Source organism: Rhipicephalus microplus, chromosome 6 (genome assembly GCF_043290135.1).
Source record: "Rhipicephalus microplus isolate Deutch F79 chromosome 6, USDA_Rmic, whole genome shotgun sequence".
Classification (NCBI taxonomy): domain Eukaryota; kingdom Metazoa; phylum Arthropoda; class Arachnida; order Ixodida; family Ixodidae; genus Rhipicephalus; species Rhipicephalus microplus.
The window spans coordinates 20,289,143-20,300,026 of NC_134705.1; the positions used below are offsets into that span (position 1 = coordinate 20,289,143).

Sequence of the window (10,884 nt, forward strand, 5' to 3'; positions counted from 1 at the left end):
AAGCATATCCTGGTGAAACTAAGAAAACATGTTTATTAGGAATGCAAATTTCATATCATAAAGAGTACATACGGTTGACTCACGCATTTAGCGCCATGTTTTCATATGATGCAGGCCCCACCTATTTCACGGGCTCCTTGCTCTCTTTGATGAAATAGTACAGCTGTTTCTTAAAACAGTGGTCTGCAGCCACCTTCACGGCAATGTAATGCCAAGTGTGACGACGGCGTACCTTTTAATGAGCTGTGGTGCTCGCGGAGGCAAATGTTAGCACATTTCCCAGTTTGGCCCACGTATACGTGTTTGCATGAGAAGGGGGTCTCGTATACGAAGTCTTTTACACAAGACATGAAACGAATGCTATTTCTTATGGTACACTCGCCTTTTTCACCATCTTTTTTACTCTCACGGTACTAGAGCCTCGGGCGGATTTCCTTCAGCTTATTTTTGCTGAAAACACCACGTTGCCACCAAAGCGCGCAGCTCCTCTTTTGAACAAGTGGGAAATTCTGTGAATGTAGGCGATCACGGAGAAAGGCCTGCTTGCTTCACATCTTTCTGTCGCCGCTTAGCTTACCGCCTGCTCTGACGGTCTTTAGAAACCATTCACAAACAGCTGCTAGAACAGCGTCAGGGTACCTGTGATGCAGGTTTACGGTGGAGTAAATTGTTGCTCGGAGAGAAAACCTCAAAGCTAAAATATGACGAAGTCGTTTAAAGTAAGAAAATATAAGTAGAAACTTTAAGCATAATTAAGGGGATACGAGGTAAAGTTGCAATGTACACACACCGAGTCTAAACTGACAAACTAAAACATGTTTTATCAGTCGTACAGGAATATTGTTTGTGAAGATAACAGTCACCAGTGGCGTTGATGGTAGTGGTGGCTTGGTGAGTTAGGACGGCAAACGCTGGTGATGTCACAGCAGCTGGAGTCACTCGCTGACCAAGCCCGTCGACGCTTGGCAAAAGACGAGGCCGCCCTTGCCTTCACAAGAATGGCGGCTGCTTACTGATGCTGGCTCATTCCGAGGAGGTGGTGACCACCCAGAAGGTTCCACCCTCCACGGGCGGTTCGGGACCGGAGTTGAAGTCCGGACGCCTGCAACGTGACCCTGAACAGTCAAGGTCGCAACGGACACCTGGGACGTGACCTTGAACAGCCACTGCTGGAACTCTGGAAAGCCGCGTACCTCCAAGTATACCATGGGCAGCTTGAGCGCCCTGGCCTTGCCTGACTTCACGTGTTCGGGTCCGGAACCCGACACCGCAGTTGCGTGACACCCAGGATCTTCTCTTGAGTCTGTTTGATCTTGTTTTTCCCTCGACTCGTCTTCGACTGTCCTCCTCTTCTTCGAAATTGTGCCTTGACTGCGAAATTCACACAAACTTTCTCTTCCTTTTGGCGGCCTGCAGTTTCATGCGTGGCGTTTCGCGCCGACGTCATTATCGTCTCTCCACCACTCGATTGAGAAGCACCGCTGCCGTCGCCTCCAGGCACGTTGTACATAACACCACGATACCACGACACTTTACCGACACCACCACGTCACTATACTACACCAGAGTGCCCTGCCTGCTGCAACTTCACCGCTTGTTTGCACATGCTTCGGCTCAAAAGGTGTGGGCAAGACTTTCAGATTTCAGACCGGATACAAATGCTCGCTACCCCATTTTTCAGAAGTTTAGAGTTACCAGACTGGTAGTCAAGCAAGACCTTTTGTGACATCTGTTCATATTGCCAGTATATCTTATCAGCACCAAATGCTAAATGAAGGTCTAGATAATGCAAAGCTTAAATATCAGGGTGCCTCAGACGTGAACGGGGTGCACGTTAAAGAGCACCATGTGGTCGAAATTGCCGGAGCCCTCCACTAAGGCGTCTCTCATAATCATATGGTGGTTTTGGCGCGTTAAACCCCACATATAAATCAATCACACGTGAACGCCAAATCTTTTCCTTGCTCTGTGAAAACCTTCAATACGTCAATTATTTTCTGATGAAATCGCACCTGTCAACTAAAATGAAGTAATCGTCAACAAAACGGAACACTTTCATCGCCAGATAAAAAAGACCATTCTGAATAGCCTTGTCCACCTTTGGTAAAATTTATTATTGCACTCAGAATAGGCGCGTTACAAGGACCAATACATATGCCAGATTTCTGAGAAAATATTTTCGTTTTACACATAACGAATGTCGCTTTCAGGTAACACCTCAGTACCTCAAGGAACCCCTCATCCGACACACCTGAACGAGCGGTGAACACATGTTCATTTTCTTGATTACTAATAAACTCCTTTACCACAAGCGTTTCTTCTACAGAGTGTAAAGGAGAGCGTGAATAAGTTGTTTTGTAAGTATTTTTCACTCCTGTTACGCATGCGCGTTTGTCTGTTTAGTTCCTGACGATACATTTCTTCGTTTTGTATGGTGTTTGATAGTACTTTATCTGCTGGAAAATAAGGCGTGAGATTGCTGTGAATTGAGTTCATCTAAATTCTTGTGTGTTCCAAAATAAATGTGGTTTGAAGTTTGTGCTTGTGTTATCTGTCTCTTCCTTCTGCCACTGCTTTTGGAGCTAAGATTTTGACGTTATATATGGTGAGTGACGATGACGGCAACGTCGACGTTGACGCCAACGGCAAAATTCAGCCGAGAGTGTCCATATGATTACTATCACAATAATAGCTCAAGATGGTGTCATCGCCGTAATTCTAAATCTGAGTATCAAAACTTTTACTGGCTCATACCGTATTCTTAGCACATTTCTTTGAAACTATGCTGAGGAAATTCATGGATTTGTGACTGACATGTTTAACCTATCGATAACGACGAATCTCATCTTCAAGGATTGGCACATTGCGCGTGTTACACTCCTCCACAACAAAGGTTACCGGCCTTCGGTAAACAATTACCACTTTGTCTCAGTATTAAGCACGTGTTGTAATACGTTGGAGCACGTTGTTGTATGTTTCATTCAAGAATTTCTAACTGATCAAAGTCTCTTGTCACTGCATCAACAAAGCTTCAGAAAAGCATTGTCTTGGGTTACTGAGTGGTTTCTACTGTGCACGAAATCTTGGCAGTACGTGATGTCTCTGGGCAGGTTAGTATTCTATTTTCAGTTTTTTTTTATTGAAGGCCTTCTATGAAGCACCACACGCATGGACCTGGCATCCTTCATTGGTAAATGAATCGGTAATAAAAAGTAACTTGTAGAAATAAAAATTTCCTCATCCCCTGTGCTTTAAGTTAGCTTGGGAATGCCTCGAGGTAGTGTTACAAGCCCTTCATTATTTTCTATTCATGTAAATCATCTGGTTGAAGTAGCTTCTCATACTGTATCAATACGTAGGTTTGCGGATGGTTGTGTTGTTTTCAAAGAAATCTCAACTACAAATGACCACACATTATCACAAAACAGTGTATCTTCGATTCGAGATTGGTGTAAGCGTTGGAAGATGGTTTTAACCTCAGACATAACAGTGCTACTCCGTGTAACTAGCGAAAAACTCGTCAGCACTTTTGTATATTCAAATGATAACAGTCTTGTCGCAAAATTGGATCAGTTTAAACACTTAGGCGTTACCCTAGCAAATAAGTTCACATGTTCAGCCCATATATTTATTATTTGTGCAGCCTGTACCGCAAACTGTGGGTTCTTAAAAGAAAGCTTAAAAATGCGCCAAGACGCATAAAACTTTCAGCTTACAAAGACTGCATGGGGTCTAAATAAGAGAATGCATCCATTGTTTGGAATCCGCATAATCAAAACGATATTTGGCAACTGCAAAATGTTAAGCGTGAGACCTATATTTGGAAACTACAAACATTTACATTCTCCTACAGATTTGATGAAGCTCCATAACATGCCAACTCTATAAGTCCGCAGAACAGTTAACCGCCTTTTATTGTTTCACAATTGCCTTGCAGGTAAAATAAATATATCTCGTCCGGAATTTGTTAAGTATCTTAGTACAAGAACAAGACGCATCAATTACAAAAATGCGTAGGCATCAAACTTCGTTCGCAAAAAAAAAAGCATTTCAATACAGTTTCTTTCCTCGTACGGTGGCGGAGTGGAATTTGTTGCCAAATAGTATATTCAGCTTCGATGAGCTTGTTAGCAATATTCAATGCGAATTTTTCAAGGTATATCACTCTTCTTTGTTCTTTATTAAAAAAAACCTTACAGGCCCAAGAACAGGGCATTGGGTAAGGGGGGGGAGGAATCGGAATGGTACAGACAGGTAACGAACAGTTTACAGGCAGGATCAGTGCAAGAACACCGAAATATATATATATATATATATATATATATATATATATATATATATATATATATATATATATATATATATATATATATATATATATATATATATATATATATATATATATATATATATGAAGTCACATTTTAGGCTATACAGGGCGAGGTAAGTTTGAGGGAATACAGCACTTGTTGATATGAACATGGCGACAGAGGGATACATTTTAAAATAAAAGACAAGGGGAATATAAATCACCGTTACGCAATGCACTCAGAATACAAAAACAGGGTCACATGGTGAACAGAGTGAGTAGCTGACGGCGAAATGTATCGGGATTAGATATGGAGGCTATGCAATCAGGGAGGCCATTCCAAAGACGAACGGCCTGAGGCAGTGGTGATGAATTGAATGCATTAGTTGACCCGTATATGCGCATGAAGCTGAACTGATTATGCAATCTGCGTGAAAAAGAGTGAGGTGTTTGAAGCTGAAGCCGCGTTCGTTTATTAGAGGTAATATATTTCTGGAACAGACAGAGAAGAGCAATATTGCGACGGCTATCCAATGACGGCAGCTGAAGGTCTGATTTAATTTGCGTTATGTTTATGTGATGTCGTAGTTTCGTGATATGAAGCGGGCACCTCTATTTTGAATCCTTTCTACCATAATAATCAAGTAGTTTTGATGAGGACACCAAATTGCTGAGGCGAATTCTAATATTGGCAGAATGAAGGTAAGAAAGGCTAGTTTTCGAACATTGGTAGGGGAATTTCTCAAGTTGCGGCGTAGGTAGCCCAGTGAACGTGATGCTTTGGCACAGGTAGACTCGATATGTGAGGCCCATGAAAGATTCTCTGTGAGAAGAACACCTAGGTATTTGTAGGAAGAAGTGTGGGAAAGCATGGTGTTGTTCAAGTAATAGGAGAATTCAGAGTTTACGTGTTTACGGGTGAAATACATTACCTCGCATTTTGTTAAGTTCAGTTTCATAAGCCACTTGTCGCACCAGTTACAAATATGGTTGAGATCTGCTTGAATGGTTAAGTGGTCGTTACTGGAGTTTATAGAACGGTATATGATACAATCATCGGCAAATAGACGCATTCAAGATGTAATCTCGGAGGGTAAGTCATTAATGTAGGTTAAAAATAGTAAGGGCCTAAGGACGCTGCCTTGCGGTACGCCCGAACTAACAGAAGAAAAAGGGGACGCAAGATTGTTAACAACAGTGAACTGCTGTCGAAAAGAAATGAAGTTTCGAATCTAAGTTATTGTTAAAGAATCAAGTCGTAGAGCAGATAGCATAGAGATTAGTCGGCAATGGGGCACACGATCAAAGGCTTTAGAAAAATCAAGAAAGATACAGTCCGTTTGAAGGTTGCTGTTCATGTTTGAGTGTAAATCGGCGGTGAATTCAAACAGTTGTGTGTCACACGAAAATCCCTTTCTAAAACCATGCTGATTAGGAAAGAAAAAATTGTTCGTCTCTAGGTAATTGTACACGTGTGAACTGATTATGTGCTCAAGCATTTTGCAGCATATGCAAGTTAAAGTTATGGGTCGATAGTTGTCAGGCGAGTGAGCATCTCCAGTTTTGGGAATTGGTTTTATCTCTCCTATTAACCAGTCGTCCGGTAGCATGCCAGATGTTAGAGATTGGTCAAAAATTTGGCATATTATTTGGCTTGATGTGGGGAGGGTGTTCTTTAGTATCTTGGAATTAATGTTGTCAATACCGGCTGATGTGGATAATTTTAGGTTGTTAATGAGTGATCCAATGCCTCCAACAGTGACAGTAATGGGTTCCATATAGGCGGCGTCAAGTTCAGGAAAAGTAGGCACATTGGAAGAATCTTCCTGAGTGAAAACAGATGAGAAGAACCTGTTGAAAACACAGGGGCAATCGGCGATAGGAATAGGTATTTTGTCTGTTCCATGTAAAGTAATAGTGTTAGTATCTCTGACCGGAGATATAGTTCGCCAAAATTTTTTGGGATTAGACTGAAGCAGGGAAGGTAGGTCTTGCGAGTAATATTTATCTTTAGCTGAGGTTATTGCTGAGCAGTAGGTTTTCAAACAGTGTTTGTATGCCTGCCATGCCCCATCAGTGCGCAAGCGTTTAGCCCTGTTGTACAACCGTTTCTTCTTGTTTCGCAGTTTGCTAAGGGACTTGCTGAACCAGGGGCTTAATTTATCGTTGGTTATGGACACTAAGGGAACATTCTGATCGACTAGCGCTGTTAATTTATCTCTGTAGAGTACCCAGTTTTCATTTACGGATCGACAAATGAAAGTAGGTAGTAACTCTTTAAAAAAAATTGTTCTAGTTCTGTGTTAATGGCAGCGTAATTTCCTCTATTGTAATCGCGAATCCGTTTTGTTGTTTTGCCAGATACGGGCTTCGGGATGCTTAAATTAAGTTGGAGGAGGTTATGGTCACTAAAACCGCTCACATGTGAAATTGAAAGTATTGTGTCAGGAGCGTTGGTGAATACCAAGTCCAGGATATTGGAAGCACGGGTGGGTTCTTTGACAACTTGGAACAGGTTGAAATCCAACGTTAGATTTATTAGTTCTAGAGACGCTTGACATGAGGATGACATGTGTTCCCAGTCGATAAGAGGAAAATTAAAGTCGCCAAGAAGATATACATGGTTAGATGGGCATGACTGAATGGCATGAGAGATGCTATCACGCATCTCTTCTTTGTTACCACTTGTTCTTGCTCCTACCAAATGTTTTGATGGCCCTATCTTTCAATGAATGTCATCCTAGATTTATCATTCGTTTTTTTTGTGTTCGCCCATTGTGTTTCTATGTCAGCTAGTGCCTCCGCGCAAATTTTTTAGAAGCCGGGTGACGGTGATGCTGTAGGCCGTTGCTGGTGCGTCTTAGTCGTGCTGCGCCACGGAAAAAGATGAACTACGAGCGAAGGGCAATCGCATGTGTAGCGTTCCTATCTCCTAAATCACCCTTGAATCTCTGCGTCCGTGTCACTCGAATATTTTGAACAATTGTTTCGCAGCGAAGCGAAACTATTGTGACTGAAAAGGATATGAGGATATCGTGACTGAAAGAGGTATTAACGGCTTCGTACACACGCTTGTAACGTCAGGAATAGCCGCGTTGGTATTTGACATAGCGTTGCAGCACGTGTGGCTGCAAACTGCTTTCGCATGACACCATGATTGTTGGAAAAAACTGAAATAAGAAGGCAAGAGGAAGAGAGAAATTGTAAATTAGGGCACAACTTCGTCAGCGCTCTCTCTCTCAGTCTTTGCCAAAGTTTTTCCTTAGAATTTCAGAATACCACGCGTGACACTTGTGGGCTTCTTGACTCTTTTGTTTGTTTTTCACGTTTTGTGAGTATACATCTGTACGCTCTTCAAGATATGCTTGTTTGTAGTAAGCGCTCCCCTTCGTCCCTTGTCTTGTCTTGTGTATTATATTTTTTGCGCTACGTGATCAATCACGTATTACCAACACGCCGAACTTGTAACCTCTCTTGTAAAGGGAAGCATCTCATCCACGATTCACCGCATTGGTCAGGTCTGACTACGCGAGACTTTACACCCCTTTTATCGGCTGTAGCAAGGCTGCTCCTCTTTTGGCAACTGTCGAAACTCTCGAATATATATTTCGCACCTGCCCAGCGTACGCAAGCGAACGTCAGCAACTCATTTCTTCGATTGGACGATATATTAGTCGACCAATAACTGATGAGATAGTATTATGTTTCTAGCCTGACGCCAGAAGCACACTTGTTGTTAAAGGAGACATCGCATAATTCTTAGAAGCTGGACTGGATGCACGTTTTTAGAGTTACATCAGCGGAACAAGACCATAATCCCCTCTCCTTACTTTACCATCGTCATTCATCACTCTTTCGCTCTCCTGTCACTCTTCCACAGTGTAGAAGGAAAGTGTAAATTTAATGCCTGGTATTCTTTTTTTACACGCAATATTGATAAAGACTAACAGGAAATCATGCCAATGATTGTATAGGGAATATTATTAGGAGTGGTTGTAATGTAAATGGTGAAGGATCCGAACTTGTGACCTTCAAATCACGCTTCTCATGTTCTACCACATAGCTGTTCGTGGCAGTCATCCCCCTCTCCACGTTACAGGTGGCAGTCATCCCCCTCCCCACGTTACATATATGTGCACTAAATGTGGGAGCGTCGGTTAGCGTCATCTATTGAGGCATCGCAGCATGCTAGCACAAACTGTAGCTTAGGCCAACCTGTCTACCTGTAACTTAGGCCGACCAATGTTTCAGTTTATTCAGTACTCGTTTCATAGGTCCAGTCTTTCTTTGCGTTACTACATGTTAGTATTTGGATTAACTTGCTCTCTGATTATTTGTATAAACATAACTGTCTTGAATGTTCACATTCTCACAAGATGCAATGCAGAGTGTTTCGCTATCAAGTTTTGTTCCAGTTCTTGTCAAGTGGTATTGCTTTTTCCATTCATCTTGCTCTTAGGAGGCTACTAATAATTCATTTTTGTTTGTCTTATTAGTGCAGAAAGTCACCTTGCAGCGTTCAGCTTTAGGACCTCCTTCTGTTTAATATATTGTGAAGTAACATTTTTTGAATGACTAAAAAACCTTGAGTCCAGATGATAGCTTATCAGTTTAGGTATGATGTTTAGATCGTGCTATGACCAACAGCTTCATTGTCTTTCAGTGGCGATATTTACTTTTAAATCATCTATATAAAGGCGTCGGTTTCTTCGGAAAGCTAACCGCTGTTTGGTATACCATATTCTCTCAACATTAGCCCCCGTGAGGCACTGATGACGCACTTAGTGTAGAAGTTAAGAGCATACCTATGGATCTTGTTCACGCATGTACAGCTTTACGTACATAAGATTATGAATAAGTAATCAATAATTTATTACTCTATTGATAATTAACAATACTTTAAGCCCTACGGGCTGCTACATGGGTGGGAAATCACAGTATACAATGTCAAAATGCACTATTAGGTAGAAATCAGTTCCAAACGACGCTGGAAAACAACAACATTGCCATTGAGCTTCTTCCAGTCAATAATTCTGCGAGACAGAAAGAAAAAATAGAACACAACAATTTTCCTGGCATAGCATAAAACAGCACATGGAAGGTCGATGTGCGGTAACACACCGTGAGGGGTGGGTGGGTAGAAGAAGTATAAAGCTTAATCTAATTTTAATAACAAGTTATAGAAATGTTCAAAGCTTGGTATAGAAATTTCAAGGATGCCATTTGTGTCCATGTAGACACTTGCAAAGGTTAGCCCTGCGAAGGAACATGGTCCCTCATTACGTCATTTGGTAACACAAATAAACATATATGGAACCATTCGCTCCATTCTTTCTGGCTCGTAAAAAATAATTTGACTGTGTGAATCCCATATAATACTGGCGTATACTAGGTTTGGGCGCAAGCCATTTACTTTTTCTCAGACCAAGCATTTCTTAATAGCTTGCGCCGCAAAAGACTCAGCTTACATTCAGCCGGATTCTTTACACCTTTGTAATAATTGTTTGACACGCGTATGAAGCGTTCAACCAAAAGGTAAAAAAGACAGAACGGACTGATATTGAAGCACTTACATTAACAGCTCTGGAAAAAATGGCATAACAACATAAAAACAAGAAATAGAGAATGCAAAATTACTCGCCTCTTGAAGACAAGTTGCCTTGCAGCGCGCTGTGTCCAGCCAGGTCGCTGAGAGAAGCGCTGCGTGCTCCGCATCCTCCGAGCCACCGACGCCGACGGGAGGCATGACGGCGCCCGACGTGTCGTGGTGCACCCGCACGCTCAATAGGGACGGCAGGGCCAGCAGCAAGGAAATAAATGCGACTGCAGCACTCTGACACGTGCCAGAGTCTGATGATTTCATTGTTAACAAAGCAAGAGCGCACTTAAAAACAGCCGAAGTTCAATCGTCTACGCTCTGCTGGCGTATGCTACCTGCTGCATTCTTCAACGGGACGTTTGCTGTTCCCCTATACCACCCGGTTGTTTCCTTACGCAAGGTTCTCATCGAGTGCAGTTGACTTGTTCGTGGTTACGTGCTTGTAAAAATCCTTAACCAAAAAAGTCCTGGCTGCTCAATGTGCGGCTGCCAGGTTTCCGCTCTAGTGCTGCGGAGAGCGTCCAGAGATAAACTGACCAACTTGATCATGTCAACTGCCTTTCCCTTCGTCTTTCTCACGCCAGAGGAGCTCCACAACTATTTCGCTGAGCAGAGGGAGCTCACTGTCTCCTCCTCTTCATCGCAGCAATGCTGGCGCCAGAGAGACGCCCATTCAAAAAATCGATTCCCTCCTTCCTGTCTCCCTCTTGTTTTGCTTCCTCTTTGGGGCTCCTCCCTTCCAGCTGGTTCTTCGGAAAGGGAAGTGCTTCTACGTTTCGCCTGCGTGTCTTTCACCAGCGAAGGATGGTCGGCCTAGTTCACGCGACCGCTGCGTCGACCGCCTCCGAGAAAAGCGGCTGCCGGTAACGTTAAAGGAAGAGACTTCTTGCTTTTTTGGTGTAGGCCATACGGAAAAAGGAATTGATCATGCTGAAACTAAACTGGCGAGAAGTAATAGCACGTTTGATTATAAAAC

At 42.5% G+C, this 10,884-nt stretch overlaps 1 protein-coding gene across 1 annotated transcript in view; it reads right to left on the minus strand.

Annotated features, from left to right (window-relative positions):
• The window catches only part of LOC142765206 (uncharacterized), a 1,282,698-nt gene extending 1,272,231 nt beyond the window's left edge, over positions 1 to 10,467 (minus strand). Inside the window, exon 1 of the mRNA XM_075865840.1 lies at positions 9,951 to 10,467. Coding sequence (XP_075721955.1) covers positions 9,951 to 10,172 — 222 coding nt within the window. The 5' untranslated portion in view covers positions 10,173 to 10,467. The remainder of the gene's footprint in view (positions 1 to 9,950) is intronic.
• Positions 10,468 to 10,884: the final 417 nt, after the last annotated feature.